Genomic DNA, 25173 nt, shown 5'->3' on the forward strand with positions numbered 1-25173 from the left:
CAATGTTTCGTCAAATGCCCGAATTTTTTTCATTTAAAACATTGTGTTTTCCCCTTATGTCAAAATTCATTTTCCTCATGACCGAGCTTCTTATATACACCACATTGAAGAGTTTTGCCTTTCTCCTTAGAATAAGAAGTCTTGGCCAAAAAAGCTTCTTCACCTTTGGTTGAGCCATCATCTTCTCCTCTCATTTGTCTTCTTTGATCAATGGCATGGAGTGCATTGATCAACACTCCAAAAGTTAAAGTAGTCAATATTTTTTGAATATTCTAGAGTAGAAATTTTGGTTTCATACCTATCCGGAAGAGTTACTAGAAGCTTGTCTACCACTCTTTGACTTGAAAAATCACCATCAAGGAGCTTTATTTGATTGACAATAGCCATCATTCGATTTTCGTACTCCTTGGCACCTTCAGACTTTTTCATGCTTAGCATCTCAAACTCTCTTTTGAGATTCAAAATTTGCATCAACTTAGTTTGACTATTGCCTTCAAACTCCTCCTTGAGCTGCTCTCACGCCTCTTTAGGAGTTTCACATGCATGACATGATAAGTGTGAAAATATCTTCTGACAATGCCGAATGTAAGGAAGAGAGCGTCCTTGGCTTCTTCGCTATATCTTCTTCATTTTTTTTTGTTTGGGCTACGGTGAGATTGTTTGGAAGAAGGGAGGGAGTAGCATCATTCTACCACATCCCATAAACTCAAAGCTTTTAAGTAAGCTTTCATTTTATAGCCCAAGAGTAATAATTGTCACCACTGAATATGGGAATAGGAAGAGAAAAATTGCTTGATGTCATTTGATAAAATTTTCAACTCTCAATTTTCTTTTTGGTTATTTGTTTTTTAACCTCACAATCCCTCTAGATCATTTTGGCTTTGATACCATGTTGGAAATACAGGAACAAACAAGAACATGAGAGAATTAATGCAGCAAATAAAACAAAAGGAAGGATTTGATTTACGAAATGAACCACATACTTGATCATTTAAAGAAAGAAGCTAGATGCATGCCTATTATTAGGGCCGTCTTGAAAATTTTGGGGCCCCGGTTCTAACATGAAAAATGGGCCCCTAAATTTATAGAAAATAAAGATGGAAGGTTAGAATTCTAAAGATAGAAAGTTGAAAATCTAAAGATAAAAATTAACAAATTTATTAAGGGTGGGAAACAAGGGTGATTTTTTCAAATATGAAGTACAAGTTTCAAAATAATATATTTTGGGGCCTTTATAATTTTGGGGCCCTGTGCTGTTGGGCTCCTTGCACACCCTCATCTACCCCTCTGCCTATTAATTAAAAGGCTTATAACCTAACTACTTTAACTTAGGAAATGGTAAGATAATAGGAAAGTGGCTAGACATGAGGCAAACATGGTCCACGTTCATGCACTATCCTAACAAACTATAAATATAAACTGCTTCATAATCTAATGTAAATAACAATTAATAAATCACTAATATTTAGTCCTAAAATAAAGGAAGATAGTTAAGCAACTTTGAAGCATAATTGACTATTACTCAACAGAGAGAACCGTTTCTTTCAAGGAAGATTGTTAATAAGAATTTTTTTTATAACATCTTTGATTATTGTACTACTTTACTCCTTAATATCTCTGATCAGCTAGAAGTAAAAATTATAGAAAGTTGATCTTATGAAAGTATGCATAAGACAAATTAAATAACACCACACTTGACTATATAGTTTTTGTGAGAGGATATAGAATAAGGTTCTTTGATTAATAGTGGTTAGTATTTATTTATTAATACATTGATACCGTCATACTAATGCAGGAGGAAAATGTTAACAAGAAGCCAAGTTCAGCTGCAGGCAATGAGGCTGCTGAGTTATTAGGTTCTCAATCAAATACATACTTTCCTCGGATTTTGCCATATTTCACGTTGAAAATGAACATGCTGAGAGAACCCGCATATTCAAAAGGTAAACTTCACTTTACTGAAATATCATTATCTTTAAATGTAGCTTATAGTAAAGTTGACAATGTCCTAAAACACGAACTAGATACTTCCTCCGTTTCTTTTTACTCGCTACACTTCTCATTTCACGGACTCCTAGGCAATTTTTGGAGAAGAGAGAGGTTGAGAGTAAAAAGAAAAGGGACCCATGTGGGAGGAGAGAGATAGATAGAGTTTATTGCCCAAAAAAGAAGTGTAGTAAGTAATGTGAAACTTCCCATAATGGAAAGTGTAGCGAGTAAAAAGAAACGGAAGAAGTAATTAATCTGGAATCAGAGTCAAACTTTTGTTTGGTAACAGTAATTCGATCGGTTGGGATAATCTCCCCAAATCTTAATTATTTTAAAACGGAAAAAATATTATATTAATCATTTGCTTATTCTACAAATTTGCTTTCAGACTACAGTTCCGACAGCTTTGATGAATCAGACATAGACGAAGACGAAGTTGATATAGAGGTATATTTGAATTTGGTTATTTTTCTAAAAATTACATTAATGGTATGTTTGGATAGTAACATTTCATTTCAAATGATAGAATTGGTCCAAATATTGTGTTTGGATAATCTAAGTATTTGGATTTGTATTTGCTCCAATTTCATGCCTTTAAAAATATAATCACATTTTTTAGGATTTGAAATCCCTTTTCAAATCCACATATTTAAAATCCAGCTACATCATCTCTTCATCATGTCAATGTCTCATTGTTTCTATCTATCTTCTTTCCCCTTTCTCTCTCCTGGTTCTAGATCACTATTAAAGCTCTAGTAAGCTTTGATTTTTAGCTAAAAATTACTCCTTCCGTTTCCTAAAGATCTTCCCTCTTTCCGTTTAAGGGTGTTTCCAAAAGATCTTCCCTTTTTTGCTTTATTCCTTATTTGGCAAAACAAATTTCCCTATTTACACTCTCACGACACTATCATATGGTCCACCATTCATTATTAATTCAATTTTACTCCCTTTCTCTCTCTTACTTTAACCCCTTTTTATTTGTTTATTTATCTTAACCCCTTTCTCTCTCCTACTTTACTCACACCATGCTCCACACAACTGATTTTCCTTGGTATCTGTAGGAACAGTAAGTGGGAAGATCTTTAGAAAACGGAGGGAGTACTAATGAATTGAAGATGGGAATGAAACATATTAAAAGAAGAAGGAAATCAGAAATCTTATTTTTCTTTACAGAGATAGAGAAAGTGACAAGATTCTTATTTTGCTGGGATAGATAATCAATTTATTAGAGAGAGGAAAAAAAACTGATTTTTAGGGAAAGTGGAAGGATGAAGGAACTTAGTGAAATAGAGGAGCTTGAAGGAGGAGAGAGATGACAAAAGGTGGGGGTTCTTTTTCATTTTTTATGAAATGATGAATTTAAAATTCTCGTTCTTCCCAAATAGATGATTTAGATTTGAATGTGAGATTTCGAAATTAATTATTTGAAATTAAAGCATTCGAAATGAATGTATTCTATCCAAACACTACCTAAAGTCATTTGTCAATAATTTAAGTCTTTGTCATAAATACTCTCGTTGTCCTATATTAGTTGAAGTTTTTACTATTCACATGTTTTCTTTTGACCAAAACTTTTATCTAATACTCTATCTGTTTTGTTTTTTTTTTGTTCGTGTATTTTTCATTGAAAATTTTTAATATGTTGTTCCTATTTTGAATCTTTTTCATATATAGTGTAATTTATGAACTAAATTTCCCATTAGTTTCATGTCGCAATAAATGTGTTTATACTCCCACTGTTTCATTTTAATCTATACACTTACACTTTTCACGCATGTTAATGCAAAAAATTTGAGGACATATATCTTTAGTTTTGTATTTGTAAAAATTATAAAAAGTACATATTAATAAAATACATGCTATGATGAATCTAACAAGATCTCACATGAATATATTTTCATCCGCGTATAAATCACAAATGATGGTCAAAGTGAGTTGTGAATAGTGTAAAATATCAAAGTGTAACAATTAAAATGAAACGGATGGAGTATTAATGAGTAGTCTTTTTTACTTTTTTACACCTCAAACTTTTGTGTCTAACATAGAGTAAAGGGCCATAAATGTGTTCATACTAGTTTGTACTCATTTTTTTACTCTTTTACCTCTCGAACTGTCAAAAACTTTACTTTTAGTTGATTTAATTTTATTTAAAACAGTGGAATGTTGCCTATTTTTTGAGTTGCATATATAGGTATCTTCTCTGATTTTAAATAGGAACAACAAAAAAAATAAGGAGGGAGTATATAGAAAAAAATGATAACATTAAGATGTTATAAAATTTATCTCATTGTGTAAATTCAATATATCAAATTTTCAAAATTTTACTAAATAAATAATTAGAGTATTTAGAGATATCAATGGTAAAAATCGTGCATTGACAAGGGTGCCGGTAAAATGGTTGCAATTAATGAGTTGGGAGTAGTAATAATTTGAAAAGGAAGCCTTGAAAATTAACAAAATTAAGACTACTAAGTAAGAATTAGGAAGCTCCCTAACATAATTCTATGTTTAATAATACTCATAATTATGATGATAAACTAATTATGCTATCTAGATATCCCTTATAGTACGTGAATACGTAATTTCTTCTAGCTTATTGAACTCGATGATACTCCGAACGTCAGCATTACTATCTCTTTCACAAAAAAATATAGGGGACTTCACTTACTTCTCCTGTGCTCTTTGATCAACTAAGGTGATACAGAGGTTAAAACAAAAACTAAGGTGATACAGTAACAAAACTCAATATAGGTTTGTTTTATTTTATTTCTTTATGGTAATAACTAATACTTTTTCTGTTTTTTTTTTTAAGTGCAACCCTCTAAAATTTTGCACTATTCATACATATCACTTTCACCACATTTTTTGGGCTAATATAAAAAAACAAAAATGTTCGTGTAAAATGTAGTTGGATTTGTTTCAATGAAGAATGATTTCATAATATCAACCTTTTATGACTTTTGTAATACATAATTAGAGATACTAATGGTCAAATTTGTGCGTTGGCAAGTATGAAAGTCAAACGGTTGCACTTATTTAAAAATGAACGTTAGTGAGTTTTTGAAATGAGCAAATACACAAATAGGAGTAATAAAAAAAGAACAACATATTGATATGTTGATACACTCATGTTATTGATACTCATGTAGGAATACGATAAGCAAAAACTGAATTTGTCCGAAGACAATGATGCTCCTATATCATCATCAACTTTGGGTTCTCAGTCCAAAACGAAAATGCCAAGAGTAGCCGAATATCGAAAAGGTAAACTTTAATTTTTTCGGTTAGGAAAGATAATTGGTCTGAATACCAACTCCTGCTAGGCTAATAGCCTGCAGGGGACACCAGCTCAGAGGCTGGGTAAAAGGCTAAATAATCCAAAAGTAAATGACCAACATATTGTTGGGATGAAAATTCGAATTATGGGCAATGTCCTATAATTCGGGGTGGTAATCCACAGAAATACCGCTTCTCCCTCGTAAACTTTAATTTAATTGAAAGATCGGTTTGTATCTAAATGTGGTTTATAGCAAAATTGACATGGTTGGAGAAAAGGAGAGAAACTGGTATTGCAGTATTATATTTATTAGGAGTCTTGTATTATTCCTATCTGTAAAGTTGTTAGGATATCTAGTTCAGTAAGGTTTCTGATATTAGGTTGTACATATACTCCTTTATAGTTTAATGAGAAGATGGATGAGTTTTCACATATTTTAAACCTTAACATGGTATCAGAGCCACTCTAATTTAGGATATCTAGTTCAACAAAGTTTACGATATTAAGTTGTATATATATTCCTCTATAGTTTAATGAGAAGATGGATGAGTTTTCGCATATTCTAAACCTTAACAACTGGCTTAAACATTCTTCAGTTAATCATGTAACATTGTGGGGTTTTTAAATAGGTATTACATGAACGATGACCATCCTAAAATTAAGCAATCAACTATGATACAAAACTGTTGAGTTGGTGACCCTAGCATTTCAACAAAGTAAAACAATGAAGAAACAAGTGCTTTGGTGCAGAAAAAATCAACTACACTTTCTTATATTAAACAATGAGCATTAATGGCCTACCCTTTTAAAAAAAGAGGAAAACATCCAATCAGAATAAAAATAATAAGAAAACAACTAAAACACAAAATTAATGAGGACTAAGCGAGGTATAGACATATCCCTACCTCGTCTAAGAAAATTCTATCCAGTTTTAGCACAAGTGAAAGAATGAAGTTGGGATTCTTGAATGAAGGTTGATTAGCAAGCCAATTAATCTGTTGCATGATTACCTTCTCTATAGACATAAACCACTTGGATTGTCCAATCAGGAACATTGAGCATATTTCAACAGTATTATAAGGAGAGCACATTCTCCATAAGCTGCTTCATTGTTGCAGAAGGCTTGAGCATAGGACAGATCGTTTCTCCGTAAAACTTAAAATAACTAAAAGATCACACATGAGATGGTCCTTTTTCCTATTTTCTTGATTATTGGATCAATAGTAAGTGGATAGAACTTAGGAAAATAGAGGGGATATGATCAGACTAGAAAACCAACTTTAACTAAACACTAGCTTAAGTCACTTTGAAGGATAGTTTTCAATACTCTACTTTCCTTCAAAGTTTGGTAACTTCAGTTTCTTGTTGGATTGGACGTCTATTTTTCCGTGGACTTACACTAGTACACTTGACAAATCTTCAACAATCTTTTTTTGATCTTGATCGAGATATCAAGATCCCCACAAAATTTCCATAAGAACGTACCAACACACTTCTAGAAGAGCTTGCTCACTCTCTTCTTCTTCCAATTTCTCCTTGAAATTAGTTTCCTCTTGCTCATCCCTTATTTTATCCTAACACCTTGCTTCCTTGTGATCATATCTCTTACATAAATGTTATTATAATATCACTCAATAACTATATATTTATTGATTCACATTGATTTGGAGCTTGACCACAACATCCTCTTGCTCCATAAGCACGACCACATAAATTACCTTTGCCATGACCATAACTTATTTCATTTTCTAGCTACAAATGACTTTTTAATTGCCATTCTTGTGGAGGTTGTTGGGCTTTTGTGGAGTCTGTGCCAACAAACAAGGCAACAAGTTGCTTGGGAAGCTCGTGCAACGCAAGTGGAGGAAGCCCGAGCCTCAGCCCAGTAGCACGCATAAAACAAAGCCAAGGAGGCCCAACCCCGGCAGCATGGGAGGGCTATACCCAATTGGGCGGGCACTACTTGGTTGGTTGATTCTGCCTCCAATACAGAATGTAACACGCTACCCTACACCGGGCAAGTGTGGTTGTGGCCCGAGCGACCGGTCCGCCTTGGACGGGCGGTTCCAAGCCCGGGCATGCATAAATTCAAGGGACCTTGGGCAGTAGCTAGCATGGGGTTCAGCCCGGGCGGGGGTACTTTACCCGTGCGAGCTCTTTTTCGGGCTCGTCTGGGCAACCCAGATCTGTCGGGATCTTTTACGATATTCATCTTTAATATCGACCCTTATTATATATATTAACCCCCTTAAATTATTTAAACCCTCCACTTTTATGTTTTAGGTCATCATTCATACAAAGAGAGATCAACCTAGGGTTTAGTGAAAGAGGAGAGAGAAAATAACATTAGACTCATCTATTAATGCTTGTATTGTTCATCCATTTTTTCCATTAATCAAAGGTGTTTGCTTGGTGGATTTTTTTCTCCCGGTTCTCGGGTTTTTCCACGTTACTCGGTTTGTTTTCATTGCTTTTCCTATTTGTGCTTAGTTTCATAACTTTTCATTGATTAATTGATTTGCATTATATACAAGTAATTAGTTATTTTACTTAATCTAATTTAGAACAAATATATCAAGAGCTAAGGTTTACCTTGGGAAAAGTATTTGAATTAGATTTGTGTTCAAAACTAGTTATGTTGATTGGAGTTCAAAGCTTTTTTCTTTGTGGATATAAAGTTGTGATTTTTTATCTTGGGTTGTTGTTCAACCATGGAGGATGGAAAGGTGAGACTTGAGAAGTTTCATGGGAAAATTGGCATTTGAAAGATGAAAATAGATGACTATTTGTACCAAAAGAATATTTTCCTATATGTAGGAGGATGAATGGAAAGTGCTTGACCGACAAGGTGTTGGTCTGGTGAGATTGACATTGGCCGGAGTGTGGCTTTCAATGTCAAGGAGATGAAAACAATGGCGGAGTTGATGCAAACTCTATCAAATATGTATGAGAAGCCCTCGACAATTAACAAGGTATATTTGATGCGTCGGTTGTTTAATCTTGAGGTGGTTAATGGAAGTTCGACCGCCGACATAAATGAGTTCATTTCGATTAGTAGTCAATTGTCTTCGGTTGATATCAAGTTTGAAGATGAAGTGAGGGCATTGATTTAAATGTCTTCTTTGCCTATATCATGGGATATAGTGGTTTCCACCATTAACAACTCTTCGAGGAAGGAGGAGTTAGCATGTGACTATGTGAGGAACCTTATCTTGAGTGAGAGCATTCGGAGAAAAGAGTCCGGTGAATCCTTGGGTGAATCTTATCATAGTGGTAATAGGGGAGGGGAAGACAACAAAAGGGTAATGCCAAGCATAGGGGGTCGAAGTGCAGGGGCCGAAGTAAGTTGAAAGGTGGTGCTCATCTTGTGTGTTCGAATTGTAGTGTGAAGGGGCACACCAAAAGATAGTGTCTCAATCCCAAGAAGAAGGGTGGTCTGAATCATAAGAATCGGGATGATGCAAGTTCATCAGTTAGTGTTACATACGATGAACTTGTTGATGCTTTGATTTTGAGTGTTCATAGCCCAATTGATTTTTGGGTCCTTGATTTGGGAGCTTTATTTCATTTCTCTCCATGTAAGGAGCTATTTTGCAACTTCAGGGTGGGAAGTTGGGGAAGGTTTATCTAGACGATAATGAGCCTTTGGATATTATGGGGAAAGGGAAGTTATGGTCAAGACTCAAAGTGGGAGCCTATGAAAACTTCAAGATGTTAAATTTATACCTAAGTTGAAAAATAATTTGATTTCGATGGGTCAATTGGACTCATATGGTTATAGAACCATGTTTGGTGAAGGTGTTTGGAAGGTAACTAAAGGAACCATGGTGGTGCGCGGCTCGTGGCTCTAAAACCGGCATACTTTACACTACCATAAGGTGTAAGAACATGATTGCTACAACCACAAAATGTGACACCAAGCTATGGCATACTTGCTTGGGCACATGAGTGAGAAGGGGATGAAGATTCTAGCTTCAAGGGGTAAGTTGTCGGGTTTGAAATCAATCGACATGTATCTTTGTGAGAGTTGTGTCTTTGGGAAGCAAAAGAAAGTGTCCTTCACAAAAATCAATAAGTCTTTGAAAGATGAGAAATTAAATCTAGTACACACGGATGTATGGGGGCCTTCCCCCATCAATTCCCTTTGTGGCTCACAGTATTTTGTGACCTTCATTGATGATCGATTTTAGCCGGAAAGTATGGATTTACTTTAAGAAGAAAAAGTCTGAGGTGTATGAAACCTTCAAGGTTTCGAAGGCGAAAGTTGAGAATCAATCGGGCAAGAAGATAAAAAGTATCAAGTCCGATAATGGAGGTGAGTATAAGTTGGAAGCTTACAAGAAGCTTTTTCAAGAGCATGGCATTGTTTTAGTGAGGACTATTTCGGAAAACCTCGCCAAAATGGGTTAGTGGGAGAATGAATATAAGACTACTTGAGAGGGCAAGGAGCATGAGGATCCATGCGGGTCTTCATACGTGCTTTTGGCCCAATGTCGTGAGCACCGCGGTATACTTGATCAATTGGGGCCTAGTGTTCCCTTGGATTTCAAGATTCCGGAGAAAGTTTGGAGTGGTAAAGAGGTATGTCTCTCACACTTGAGAACTTTTGGTTGTGTTGTCTAGGTTCACTCCGAAAAGCATGATAAGCTTGACCAGAAGGCCATTAAATGCTACTTCATAGGATATGGTTGTGAAATATATGGGTATCGTATTTGGGATTCGAAGAACCGTGTGGTCATTACGCATTATGATGTGATCTTTAATGAGAAATCCTTGTATGAGGATAATTTTGGTGGAGATTCAATTGAGATAGGGTGGATTGGAGAAGAACAAGAAATAGTTGAGATAGATGATGTTCAAGCTTCTCAACAAGATTTTCAAGCTCCCAATGTTGATGAATCTAATGATTTAGAGGATGATACTCTTAATGACATGGATGATGAGGTTCAAGGTGAACCAAGAACTCCACAAGCTAACTCCACTGCTCAAGTGAGGAGATCTTCAAGGTCTATCAAGACACCGAATTGAAACTCCCTCATTGACTACTTGTTGTTGACCAATGCGGGTGAACCGGAGTACTATGGTGAAGCAATGAAGTCTATTGAATCGTCTAAGTGGGAGCAATCCATGAAAGATGAGATAGACTCATTGGTGAAGAACAAGACTTGGGTGTTGTGTGATCAACCCAAAGGAAAAAGATCACTATTGACCAAGTAGATCTTTCGAAAGAAGGATGAACCGTATGACACTTTCCATTTCAAGGCAAGGCTTGTGGTAAAGGGGTTTTCACAAAATGAAGGGGTTGATTATCAAGATATTTTTTCTCCGGTTGTGAAAGTCGCCACTGTTAGAATCTTATTGTCAATAGTGGCTTGCGAAAATCTTTTTCTTGAGCAAATAAATGTGAAAATTACGTTTTTACATGGGGATTTGGAAGAGGATCACTACATGAAGTAACCGGAAGAACTTACTTGAATAAATGGGCAGGAAACAACAACAATGTGTTTTGCACAGTGATATCCAAAGTGCGGTTCAATTGGCATAAAGAGGCACTACCACTACACTAGGAGTTTGGCAGATGATGGTGTCTTGGTTTTGAGGAAGATTGTCGGTTCAAAGAATCCGGCGGACATGCTCATTAAGGTGGCTTCTAGTGAGAAATTAAGGTTGTGTAGAACCTCAATTGATCTCCATTGATAAATGGAGTGAGTAATTTGGTGATAATGGGTACGAGTGATTTTTTTTTTTTGGTTTGTATATGGTGTTGCATGAGGAGTTTCAATTGGTGGTTTGAAACTTTGTTTGCCCAAATCTCCAAGTGGGAGATTGTTGGGCTTTTGTGGAGTTTGTGCCAACAAAGAAAGCAACAAGTTACTTGGGAAGCTCGTTCAACACAAGTGAAGGAAGCCCAAGCCTCGGCCCAGCAGCACGCATGAACCAAGCCAAGGAGGCCAACTTCAGCAGCCTGGGTGGGTAGGCTTTGGTGGATGGTGTATTTCATGGATGGTGGTTGTTTTTCGAGTGGAGGGATAAGGTTTAATGGGGGTAGCCAGGGCTGTTTCAATTGGGGATAGTGTTGTTTCGGTTGGTGGTAGAGTATCCCTAGTTATTGGATAGAATAGCCTAATGGTTGATAGAAATTTGGGGGCGCGGGTGAAAGTTTTGATGAACCAATCATAATATAACAAAATTGCATTTTATTGATTTTATTCAAGAATTGTACAACAAATATTTGAGAGAGCCCATATCTCTCACTTTTCTCTTTGGTAGAACTCTTGTTTCTACTCCTTTTAAATATTTTGTAGGAGCTCTCTTGATTAGCTCACTTCTCTCACTGTTACTTGATCTTGTGAGAACTCGTGTTTCTCATTAGACTTGGGTTTCCTTAGCTACCATAACCTAGAGGTGATCATCTTGGCTCGGCCTGGCCCGTTTTTGGGCAGAATTTTTCGGCCCGTGGGCCGGGCCGGGCCCGGCCCCCCATATTTTTTTTGGCTTTGGGAGGGCTTTGGGCAAGCCAAAAACGACTTTTTAGTTTATTTTTTGGCCCGTCCCGTTTTGGCCCGCAAAAGCCCGCTAATTTAGGCCCAAAATAGCAGCCTTTGGACACAATAATCCGACCCGAATTTTGGGCCCGACTCAGCCCGACCAATGGGCAAATTTTTTTGATCGCAGCCCGACCCAAACTCGGCCCGGCCCATGATCACCTCTAGCATAACCTTGTTAGAACACTTATGTTTCTACATATATATTTAAACACAATCACTTGGTACATATTTATAATGGTTGCATACTTAATTCTAGAATTTTCTATGCTCATCAGTGTGTTTTTTGTACAACACGCCACACGAAAACCCAAACCGTGCGGCCACATCACTGAATTCCTCCTCCCCTTACACTTTCCATTTTCTCTCTCCTTCCGCCCCAATTTCTCTTTGGTCCTCCATCCTCCTTCCTCAATCTTTGATCTTCGCTTGTCGCTTGTCACTCCTCGAATTCACAAGAGGTTATGATTTCTTTGATTTTTTTTTATTTTTTGATTTCTAAGATAATTTCTACTGCAACTTCTTCTGCCAATTTCATCAACATACTCATAACATTTTTTTTATTTTTTATTTTCAATCCTCTTGTAAAATTGAAGGGGATTTGTGATCTGGAATTGATTGTCTTTGTTCTGGAATTGATTTTGTAATTGTTTCAAGAGATTGAACTGATTGAGCTGAGGAGAGAGAAAAGGAGGATAATCTGTTTCTTGCTCACTTCATTTTCACTTGCCATTTTTACAACTCTTTTCTTTGTCTCTTTTCTTCTTTCAGGTGTTTGTGAAAGTGGGTAATGTGTAATTGTAATGTAGAAGATTGGGGTTTTTATAGGAGAGAGATTCAAGTGTGAAAATATGTAGAAATGGTTGAAGGTGTTTGATGAGAGAGAAAGATGTGTTTGAGAGTGTGAGTGTGAGGTGTAACACTCTAAAATTGTAGCCACATTTTTCATTCATCAAAGATTCACGCTATCTTTCTTTTGATGAAGAGAGTGGAGATTTGATGAAGAGAGAGGAGATTGTGGTGGAGGAAGAGAGGAGATTTGAGTTTTTTTTTCATTAGTAAAAGTAATCCCTTATAATTACAAAAGTAACCTCCAATTCAGTAAAAATAACATTTTATAATGATAAAAAGCAACCCTTACTTTCAGTAATAATAACCTTTTATAATTACAAAAAGTAACCCATATTTACTGTAGAAGTAACCCTTTATAATTACAAAAGTAACTCCTTATAATTACAAAAGGTAATCTCTATTTAATGTAGAAGTAACCCCTTATAATTAAAAAGTAACCCCTTATAATTACAAAAGTAGCACCTACTTTTAGTAGGAGTAACTCATGAACATTACAAAAAGTAACCCCTAATTGTAGTAAAAGTAACCCCTAGTTATAGTAAAAGTAATCCCATTACAGTTACAAAAAGTAACTTATACTTTCAGTAAAAGTAACCCCTATTTATAGTAAAAGTAACCCCTATTTATAGTAAAAGTAACCCTTATAGGTATCAAAAGTAACCTATACTTACAGTAAAAGTAACCCCTTAGCATTATAAAAAGTAATCCCTAGTGTCAGTAAAATAACCCCTTAGTATTCGATAAAGTAATCTCTAATTCACTAAAAGTAACACTTTAGCATTGAAAAGCAACGCGTTTTACTTTTTATGAAGAAATAAGATTACTTTATATATATAATGGGGATACTTTTTATGAACTAATTAATGGGCTACTTGTACATTTATTATGGTTATTTTTATATAAATATTTCAAGCTATTATATAATAATTGGGTTTACTTTTGTGAACATATGATGTCACTCGAACAAATAAATAAGATTACTTATACATTTAATTAAGGTTACTTTTATTAACTAATGAGATTACTTTTATAATATAATGGGTCATTTGAAAATATATATGAGGGTTACTTGTAGAATAAATGAGTTACTCGTATGATAAAACAATGATACAAATAATAATAGTTACTTATTATGGAGTAATAGGCTCCTCGTATTATAAAATAAGAAAAAAAATACGGGAAATAAGAGGAGAGAGAAAATAGGAAAAAATAGGGGAAATAAGAGAGAGAAAATGAGGCAAAAAAATGGAAAAATGAGAGACATTAAAGAGAAAAAAGAAGAAAAAAGAAAGAGTTTACAAAAAAAAAATGAGAGAAGGGGGGGGGGAGTGCTTGAGAGAAGGGGATGGGAATTAATGGTAAAATTCTAGAGGAAATAAGAGGAGAAAGAAAATAGGAAAAAAAAAATAGGGGAAATAAGAGGAGAGAGAAAATGAGGCAAAAAAATAGGACAAAATGAGAGAAGAGAAAAAAAGAAAGAAAGAGTTTTAAAAAAAAAAATGAGAGAAAAAGGGAAAGGGGCGTGACAACATGAGAGAAGGGGAGGGGTTAGTTAGAGGAAGGGGGGTGGCCACACTATTAGTTGAAGGTGTGGCCCGCCTCATATAAAAGTTTGTGAAATTTCTAATATCTTATGTCTTGATTTTTCTAAATCACATATTATTAGATATTTTACAAGATATTTCTAAACTATCTTTAAGATACATTAGACATCTAGATTTTTCTAAATTAACCTTCAATAAAGACTAAAGGGTTAGAGTCAATTTTATAAGGCTTGTATTGGATAGGATTATTATAGGACCAATAAAATAACCCGGACCGATCCGTCCAATAACTAGGTTTAAGAACCAATATCAATCTGTTTTTCGATTCCGTAAAATATATTTGTTATATTCAATTCTACGGCGCATATTTCATCTGATAAATCCATGATTGCGATTTAAGCATAGTGGTGATCAGCGGTGATTGATACTCACTTTAGAATTTTCGAATTTCACCTTGGCTTATTACTATTTTGTTACGACAATTGTATGTAGGCTTGCACAACCAAGATTCAGAATCAATTAATATGTATAGCAAGGTCGATATTAATGAAGAAAGAAAGAAGATACTGATCGAATTGCAAGAGGAGTTATTAGAAGAGCCGAAACTCTATTGTTCTCTATTTGGAGGTGATTATGAATTTGAGAAAGACACAATAGTTCAATTATGGATGGCTGGAGGGTTTTTGAACAATGTGCAGATTGAAGAAGGCTTTTTAAAGAGATCCGACATGGATGGGGAGCTTATGAAGCAGATGCAAATGGAAGATGCTGGTAACTTATGTTTTGAGATTCTTGAGAAGCATGAGTACCTCTTACCTTCAAGACTTGACATTTCATCAGGGAAAATGATGTACAAAAGTAACCCTGACAAAACTGAGGCTTCTTTCGTTGAGACGCAAAGTCATGATCTTTATTCCCAATTGATCAAAGAACAAAGTTCAGATTGTGCTCCACCTATAAAGTCTCGCCATGTCTCAGTGTTGGTTGATCGTATCAATGAAACAACTTTCACGACATTAAAAAAAATTGATGGATTGAGGACACTTCTATTCCTCCGTAATTACGGTTCTTCACTCAAACAGATACCATCTGGAGTTTTTTTAGCTCTTAAATCTTTGCAAGCATTGGATTTGAGTGGAAGTGAGATAACTCAGCTGCCAAGCTCCATACAGTATTTGACACTGCTACGCTATCTTGATCTTTCATACACACCAATTGAAAGGTTACCGGATTCTATAGGTTGCCTTCACGAGCTACAAACCTTGAAACTTAAAGGATGCAAACATCTTTGTGAGCTTCCCAAAGGTATGGGAAAATTAACCAACCTTCGCCATTTGTACTTTGATGTTCTTGGCCAGTTGAGTTACATGCCTAGAAGCTTAGGAGCCCTTACTGAGCTTCGCACCCTTTCGGCATTTCTTGTGGACGATAGAGATGGTTGCAACATTAACGAGTTGAAGGGTTTGAATAACCTCAGTGGTTTCTTTTGCCTCTCCGGATTGGAGAATGTACCTTCAGACTCGGTTGATGATGGTCTTTTAAGGGATAAAAAGGGCCTTACTCAGTTGCATTTAAGATGGGATCGTCTTAGAGATAAAAATTATGGTGACCACACTCAAGTAATTCAAAAGCTCCAGCCTCACTCATGCTTACAGGAGTTGGAGATGTATTGTTACCCTGGCTCCCAGCTCCCAATTTGGATGGGCAAGAAATACGAGCTCGAGAAGCTTGTTCGTATTGTCCTATTTGAATGTGAAAACAATGAGCTCGACATATCTCTTGGAGCGCTACCGAATCTCGAGTATCTTGAAATTGTTCAAATGAATAATGTGTCGAAGATCGATAATAATGTTCTATGGAGATGATAATGTTGCATTTCCTAAGTTGGAGACGCTAATTATTGACGGTATGTCTAGTTTGGAAGGATGGGAACGAACAAAAAGTTGTGATTTTCCAGCCCTTTCTACGCTCGTGATCAAGCAATGTCCAAAGTTGGCTACACTTCCATTCCTCCCATACCTGCATTGCTTGAAACATGCGGAGATAAGCCGTTGCGAAATTTTTGAATCAGTACCCCATACTACGAAAGAGACTCTGATTATCAATCGTTGTTCGATTTTAGAGAAGAGCTGCTCAAAGGGAAGTACAGATTGGGAGAGTATACGGAAAGTGCCCAATATCTGGATTAATCATGAAGATCCCCGCACATTGAATGAAGACGATACACAGAATGATAGCGAGGGTACAGGTAATTCTTTAAGTTAAATTATGGCTCTTACATTCTATGTACGACAATGTTTTCTTATATAATAATGATATAGTGAAAAATAGGTAGTCAAGTTGGAGTTTGTTACATTCATCTCACGTGTGTAGTTTTCCATTTCAAAAATTATATAATTGAAGATAATAATAATTAAAATGACATATATAAAAATTGTAAAAAATGCAAGTGTTGTATTATTTTTAGGAATATTTTCAACGGTAAAATTAAATTCAGGCTTTTTCCTTTTTAGTAGCCAAACATAATTTCAATTTTCAATGGTAACCGTGCATGTATGGTTATACTTAAGAAATTAGTATTAACAATATTTAATTTTGTTATATGCAATTGCTAAAGGGTTGTATTCAAACTAAGTATTTTAGCGTATAGATAGACATAACTTCCCTTTTAAAAAATCATATTCTCATTCATATCTTTCTATATACGGGAATGAAATAAGTTTTTAATGAACCACAAAGGAAAGTCAGCTTTTTTAAGGAAATTATGTCATTCGTTCTAGTCTATAAAACCTTAATTAGTTTATAAAGAACCCTTTTACTAATTCTTTATAACAACAAATGGCTATTCATACCACTCTCTCAAGTATAATCATAAACTTGGGGTTAATTACCTTACCATTAAGAATTAAAATTAAATTTGAACACGAAACAGGAAAAGTCAAAATGCAGGATTACCATTGAGAATTTCCCTTAATTTTATACGAAGAAGGTTTAATTTTATTAAAGCTATTGTTACTTTTTCACATGTAGACCACGCTAAATCTTCTTTATTATTACTTTTTCACTTCCTCTTTAATCCAAACGTATACAAAGTGAGTACAAATGGGGGAGGGGGGAGAGATAGAGAATGTACCCTTTGGTACTCCCTCTCTCCCTATACATATATGCCACAAATTTTAATTTCGAAATTTTCACCAAATGTCTCCGAGTAATTTCTTTTTACACTAAATACCCTCTAACCTTCTAAAGTTCACCATGTACTTCCCAATTTCTTAAAAACTCACTATATGTCGTTAATGACTAACGAATGTAAGTCTTTTTAATCATTAATCCTTAATCCTGTTACGAAATCTTGATTTACCTTTGTATGACCTACTTACCTTAATTGACAACCATTGAAATTACCTTCTACGACCCTTTTCTCTCTCTTCTTCCATAACACTTTTCCAGTTTTTTGGTCATTGGTTGTGTTTTAATGGTGATATATTGGAATAACAGACTCAAATAGGGATTAATTAGGGTTTGGTAATGAAAATAACGTTATTTAGTTAAGATTTACCCATTAATATTTTGCCAGTATAATTGTACTATATTAATCTTCTTTATTTATGGGTAAGAATTAAACTTTATTAACATAGGTTTTAGTATACTAATCATCAAGTTATATTCTACGTACGTATTTATTTTCAGGCAGCAACTCCGACTATTCTGATGATTCTGATTTAGGCGAAGACCAAGTTGATCGAAAGGTATGCTTGTTTCTGAATATTTAAATTGTTATATGTTTTCTGCTATTATTTTAGAGACTTCGTGTCAATCTCTTATGTTTCATTTAAAACAAAGCGGATGAAGTACTATAAATGTAATGAAAATCTATTAACAAAAAGATATGATATTGAAGAATACATATATGAATACATGGACTTTTCTCGCATATAATATTATATATCCTCCCCTCATTCCATATTAATCACGATACATCCTTTTACATAGAATTTTAGAAAGTAGATAAAGTGGTACAGAGTTTCATTATTTTATTCTTAAAGCTTACTTGATTAAAGATAGTAGGTATTTTTATATTATCCCTTCAAATAAAAAGTATCTTTATTTTATATTATAGATAAATTGTTTGGGTCCTTTAATTGAAGGTGGGTATGTCTAAGGAGTAATAACTTAAATATTATTTTATTATTTTCTATAAGGATGTGGAATATAGTTGTAAAGTGAAAAATAATAATAAACAGAGTTCGTCCATGTCTAAATTAAAATGTTACGAATTAGTATGAGACGGTCGCATATAATAAGTGTTACGATTAATATGGGTGGATGGAGAATAAATTTGTTATATAATTAGCTGTTTAGCTCCGTTTAATAGCATTTCAAACAAGGTCAATGCTGATTGCTCACCATTGTTAATTTATTTTTCTTTTCCTTTTTTTTGGAGGTGTGACGCTTAATTATTGCTTACTTTTTTTTTGAGGGATATTGTTGGTTACTTTCAGGATAACGGACAAACATCAGATGCTGAGTTGCAAAGGGATACTAGTGTGGAATAATATTATATCTCGAGCTATGAGTTTACTTATGTTTATCTTGCTTTATATAGGAACTCTCTTGGTTTTACCTTACTCATAAAGTAAGGGTTTTACAAGTGAGATTTCTTAACAATAATGTTCAAACTTGCCTTTAGATGTTTTGAACCTTTAAATAGTATCAATTTGTAAGAGTTATTATTGGATGAGTTTAGCTCTTTATTTAATTATCTAAATCAGTGTGTAACTGAAATGATACTTCGAGTTTTTACTTTGAATAATACTTTTATGTTCTTCATCAAAATATGTATCTCCCCAAACATCACCTATCATAGCCTTTTTAAATTCTTTATTGGATTGCTTCTTTCTTTAGGCTTCTCATCATCCCATAAGGGACATTCCTTTTTAAATTCTTTCTTGGATTGCTCCCTTCTTTCTTTAGGCTTCTCATCAACCGGAATTAGTAGCACTTTTCTTAAAGTTATAGGTAGTGCTCTTACCTTCGAAATTTTCATTTTTTCTAGGACTATTGTTTTTGTTCTTTGTGAGAAATTTTTTAAATCTCCTTATAAGAAAATCAATATCATCATCGCTATCACTATTTTCAATTTCCAATTCAGTTCTCAAGGCTAGACCTTTATTTTTTTTTGGTTCATTAGTTTTAGAGTCTAAAACAAGTTCATGAGTTATAAATGATCCAATCAATTATTCTAGTGAAAGTTTAGTCAAATCTTTAGCTTCTTGAATAGCGGTTATTTTTGGGAGCCATCGATTTGTTAAACTTCTTAACACCTTTCTCACTAAATCTTCAGAATATATATGTTGTGCATAGAGACACAATTCATTAGTGATTAATGTAAATCTAGTGAACATCTCTTTAATAGATTCGTCCTCATTCATAGTAAACAATTTATATTGTTGGGCAAGCAAATCTATTCTAGATTGTTTTACCTCATTCGTGCCTTTGTGGGCCAACTCCAGCGTGTCCCATATTTCTTTCGCTGTAGTGCAAGTCGAGATCCTTGAGTTCAGGTCCAATTCCATATTGGAGAATACTCATTGCTTTGTAGTTTTTCCCGGCCTTAGCATAGTCGAGTGAATTATAGTCATCTTCTTCTTTGTCAACCATTTCTCCCGCAGCATCTTTGGTTTGGATAAGGATATGTCCTTTTCTAGCATTCATAGTCCGATCCTTGGATGTAGATCCTCATCCTCACCTTCCACCATCCGTTGTCTTTTCCGTTAAAAGTTAGACACTTTGTGTGTCTATCTCAAGAGTCATCTTGCATGTTCATGACTTCTATTCTCTAGGAATGAGCCTTTCGAGAATAGCTTGCTCTGATACCACTGGTTAGAGTACAAGGTGACACGCAAGAGGTGGGGTTGAATTGAATGACAAAAACTAATCGTTTTTCGCAATATAGCATAGTGCCTAACATAGTCCGTTTACCCGTAACTTCTTCGATTTACGTTTTTACGACAACTAACTTGTATCAAACTACGAGGACAACAAATTCAAATAATAGACACAAGAAATAACGTGGTTCAATCAACTCCGAGATCTATGTCCACACAAACAAACTCTTTTATTATTTGAATCCTAAAATATCAACCTCTTGATACAATACGATTCTCCCCACTACTAACTCTAGTAGTACTCCCCAACACTTAACCCTAAGTGTTGCTACTCTCTATTATGTTTGAAATTACAGAAAGAATAAATCCTCAAAAGCGTGCTTCTTATTCAAGCAAAACAGAGGACAATTACAAACATTGTATAATAACCTAATCTGATCAGAACTCTGTGCTTTGGGAATCAGTTTTCAGCTCCCGAAATCTCTGATATTAAATCTGAAAATGTGAGTTCTAATTCTGAGTTTCTATCCCTTATATAACTTATTTTATGAACGAAAAACCTTCTCCAAGATATGATCATCTTTTATTCCTAAGATTAAAAGATAAAACTTTTCTCCTTTTAAAACAATTTTTATCTTTTATAAAAAACTGATTTTTTTTCCTCAATCCTTATAAGATAGAATTCTCCAAGTTAACTGGAAATCAACTTTTATCTAAAACGTGTTAACAAAACCAGTTTTACTTTTTTTTTTATTTTATTAAAATTCCTTTTGTTTTCAAAATTCTTTTATAAAACGTTTTCTTTAAATCGGTTTTTACAAAATCCTTTAATTTTTCTAAATCGGTTTTTAAAAATCCTTTTTTAAAACGGTTTTTTTATAAAATCTTTTCCTTTCAAAATACGTTTTCTTTGATGAACTCAATTTCGAAACTAAAACTCCCTTTTTATATCGACACATAAAAATTAACATACTTACCTTTTTTCTAACTCAAAGAAAATAGATAACCATCCATGATTGCTTCACAAGTTGTCTACATTATCCATGATTGCTTCACAAAATAGGGTACTCCTCCTTTCAGCGCCAAGTTGTTTCGGTATCAGAACGATGACGGTCCTTAAACGTGTCTGTCAGTAAAGGAGTGGGCTTCCGCGAGTAAATGTCTGCAAGGAAATTAAACAAATGTAAACTACCCTTAGGGGATGCCAGAAAACCCCGTCAGATGCTCAAGTCAGTATTGTGTCCGCTAAGAATTTAGAGAGATAAAGTAAAGAGATAGAGAGAGAAAGCAATGTTCAGAACGTACCTGCAGACTAGTACCAAATGGCTATTTATAAAAGTATTATTTCTCTGACAGGGTGGATAATCCTTATACACGTGTATGGCTGAGATGAGTCCGTCTGGAAGGAAAATTCCTTAATTTTGTTTTATAGGCTGCCCACTAGCACGCTCTCGGACCATGATCCGAGATGATATTCACCCTAGTGACTTCGCATCTTGGGAATTTTATGGAAGACACTCATGACTTGTGTTTGCTAATAGACTTTGGTGATATCCATACAAATTTATTTTATTATTAGGACCTCAAAGTTAGTTGTATGTATGAAGCTAGGACAAATATTTAGGCTTTTGAAAGTATATTGCATTCAATATCTTAGTCACGAAGGCAGTACAAAGTACAAAGATAAGGAAGGAGGATTCGAACCTGTGACCTATTGTTCATATCACCTCCATCCAGGGGCGGATTATAAGAGGGGCGGGCAGGGGCCTGGCCCCTCTTATTTTGAAAAATGAAAACAGTTAAACTGCAAAACAGTACATAAGAGTTTGGTTTGGCATAGTGGCGAAGCAAGAATATTACTTGTAGTAGGAGGTTTCATGTTCGATCCTTCTCCATGCATGCTTTATGCCTTTCATTTTTTTTCTTTTTCTTTCTCTTTTTCTATTTCTTTTTCTATTTGTTTTCCTTTTCCCCTTTATCTTTGGCTTATTATTTTTCTAATTTTTGTGAAATCTTTTCTATTTGTTGTAAGTATTTTTTTTCCCTATATCTTTGGCTTATAGTCTTCCTAATATTGCAAAATCTTTTATTCATTGTAAGTATCTTCTTGTTTTTTTAAAGTTTCTAAACTAATCAGAATTTTTTTCTCAAATTATTCCTAATAATCAGAAATGATAGATGTACCTTTTTGTTTTTGTCGTGCCTTAAGAAAACAATTTGATAATCGATTTAGTTACTAATAATACTAATGAACTATTCCTTCAATTTCTAAGAAATCTACCCACTTAATTGTAAACTACTCTTTCAATACCTTGAAAATTTGATATTGGTCAAATAAATAAATGGATAAAGCTGTCTAAAAATAGAAGGGTAAGGATTTAGAGCAATTACATTAGCTACAAGTTTTTTTGTAACCGATGGTAATAATATATTTAAACTTTGATGATGTGCTTTTGTTAGTGTTTTTATTCATCATTTAAATTTTATAATTAAGCTTTTAATTTTCCTACTCGGCCCCTGTAAAATTGTTGGTCAAGATCCGCCACTGCCTCCATCTTAATTATTAGGCCAAGACCATTCTTGGTAATTAAAAGTACTTTATTATTGTTCCACTCATAGAACTATAAATTGCTTTAACTTACATAGGTACATAAAGCTATAATTTATTTAGCCTCCAAGCACTGTCTTCCAGTCTGCCTATATTCATGTTACATAACTATTTATAGAAGATCATTTGCATAGATACTATACAATGATAATTTGTGAAACCAAATAGAAAGTTTTACATTCACATGAATTTGTACATCAAGGACCTTATATATATACATAATAGGCGTACATATGTAAAGGACATATATACTCTATTTACATGGATTAGTATACTACAGTACCTCTTGCGAGGTTAAGTCTTAAATTGGTGACATGCTCTCGATCAATCCACAAACTTCGCCAGGCAGTCTCGTATAATTTAAGGGTCCTGTGCTAAATTAATTATAAATTTTTTTGTGAATGGGAAGAAATGAAGAGTCATTAATTTTTTTGGAGAATAAGAAAAACACCAAATAGAAATTAATCTATTTGAATTTGCATCCAACATTACACTCGATAAATTGAAAATGAACACTTGTAATTAGATTTATTTCTTTTTTACTTTAATTGAAGAATTAGGCCCTTATATTTTAGGGTTACCCGACACATGGCCTTAGCCGTCCCTAAGTGTCACGACTCCCTTTGAGGATAAACATGGGCATGACTTGATATAGGCTGAATCTTTGGCCTGAAGTATCACCTGATCGAACCTGCTCGATGTCTTAAGCCGATTTTGTTGAACCCCATGTATGTTGTGCACATGTGAGTTGTCCCACATTGGAGAAAAAGGAGAGAAAGTACCACAATATCAGCGAGAGGAGCTACTCCTACTATTGCCGATTGGTTTTAGTATGTAACCTCTTTTGGGCTCGTATGTAGACCGAACTCTCCTCCTCGATATTGGGTTGCACAGGCCCACTTTTAGTCGTATCAAATTTATCATGGTATCAGAGCCCAAGGTTGTTGGGCCTTTCATATTGGGCATTTGTCATGCAACCGGATAAGTCCCTCTATTGGACGATCATTCCCAATGAGGATTGCCTTACCAGTATGCTATAATTCTAAGGACACTCACATGTGAGGGGGAGTGTTGAACCCCATGTATGTTGTGCACATGTGATTTGTCCCACATTGGATCGGAGAAAGAGGAGAGAAAGTACCATAATATAAGGTAGAGGAGCTACTTCTACTATTGTCAATTGGTTTTAGTATGTAACCTCTTTTGAGATTGTATGTGGACCGAACTCTCCTCCTCCGTATTGAGTTGCCCATGCCCATTTTTTAGTTGTATCAAATTTATCATATATTTTCCGATACTGATTATATCTCATATCTCTAACAGATTTCAAGGTGCAGTCTGGCCAGAGTTTGCACAAAACATCCATGTATTTTACTTCAGGGCTTGTGATGGCCTGGTGAGGGTTAACGTTTTCCAACCTGAGGATAATTTAGCTCAGCATCATGTTTAGATTGCATAAGTAGCTGCTTGTATGCAGGCAATGCAGCAACCATGTTTCAGTCTTTCATCTCGATCGCTCTCTTATTCCTTTCGTGTAGAGCATTTTATTGTTGGAACTTGCGACTTTGTCGTCTATTGAATTTGAACTCAGAGCATGATTAGCATTTGTACTGCCGGTGATCTTGTACAAGTTGGTGCCGGAGATCAATTGGTAACTCTCGTAATCAGGCACTCCCATAACGAGGATATGATAAGGAATTGTAAGTCTGAGTGCCTTGCATCTGAGCTGTCATTAGAGCGCAAAGAATAGAAACAATGTCATAAAAGCCACAACTATAATGGAAAAGAGTAAAAGGGAGAAACAAATTATTCTCCTAGGATTTGTAGCATACCTCTATAGATAGTTACCTTTTTTTTACATATTTAGTTAGATTAAAGTATAGGTTTTTTTTTCCAAAAATACCCAATAAAACACAAGTTTTGTAGGGAAGGACTTAATAAAAAAATGTGTTTAAAATACTCCCAATTGTTAATAACAACCATTTTTCGAAATTCAGACCAAAACACCAAATTTCAGCGTTGACTGCAGATGAGCTTAGAGCAGTCAACGGTAAGATAGAAAGAATTAAAAGAGTCAATTGGTGTTAAAAAAAGTCAATGCCGGAATATGGTGTTTTAGCTTGAAAATCATAAAATGCTTATTATTAACAACCGGAAGATTTTAATAGGTCTTTTTTTAGACAAAAATATTTTCTTAGATCCTTTCCTACAAAACTTGTGTCGTTCTATTAGGTACTTTCTGACAAACAACCCTAAAATATATATGAATAAATTTAAAATGAAAGTTAAGTTTGTGTGAAAATTAATTTCTCAAAAGTTCGCTCTCTTAAATTACAAGAGTTTTAAAAACCACAAGAAATTTTAAAATATACTAATATATTATTGGAGAAAAGATTGTATATAGTCAAATAATGAAGATAAATCAAATAAAGGAAGTTATTCTTACATCCTCTACCAAATCGACCCATTG

General features: G+C 34.6%; 1 protein-coding gene across 1 annotated transcript in view; it reads left to right on the forward strand.

The window, feature by feature from the left end:
• The window catches only part of LOC104889629 (putative disease resistance protein RGA3), a 28200-nt gene extending 9151 nt beyond the window's left edge, over positions 1 to 19049 (forward strand). The window contains exons 2-7 of the mRNA XM_048640018.2: positions 1796 to 1943; positions 2378 to 2436; positions 5139 to 5253; positions 14700 to 16455; positions 17898 to 17956; positions 18710 to 19049. Of these exons, the coding sequence (XP_048495975.2) occupies positions 1796 to 1943; positions 2378 to 2436; positions 5139 to 5253; positions 14700 to 16072 (1695 nt within the window). The 3' untranslated portion in view covers positions 16073 to 16455; positions 17898 to 17956; positions 18710 to 19049. The remainder of the gene's footprint in view (positions 1 to 1795; positions 1944 to 2377; positions 2437 to 5138; positions 5254 to 14699; positions 16456 to 17897; positions 17957 to 18709) is intronic.
• The last annotated feature ends 6124 nt before the right edge of the window (positions 19050 to 25173 follow it).

This window comes from Beta vulgaris, chromosome 3 (assembly GCF_026745355.1).
Source record: "Beta vulgaris subsp. vulgaris cultivar EL10 chromosome 3, EL10.2, whole genome shotgun sequence".
NCBI lineage: Eukaryota > Viridiplantae > Streptophyta > Magnoliopsida > Caryophyllales > Amaranthaceae > Beta > Beta vulgaris.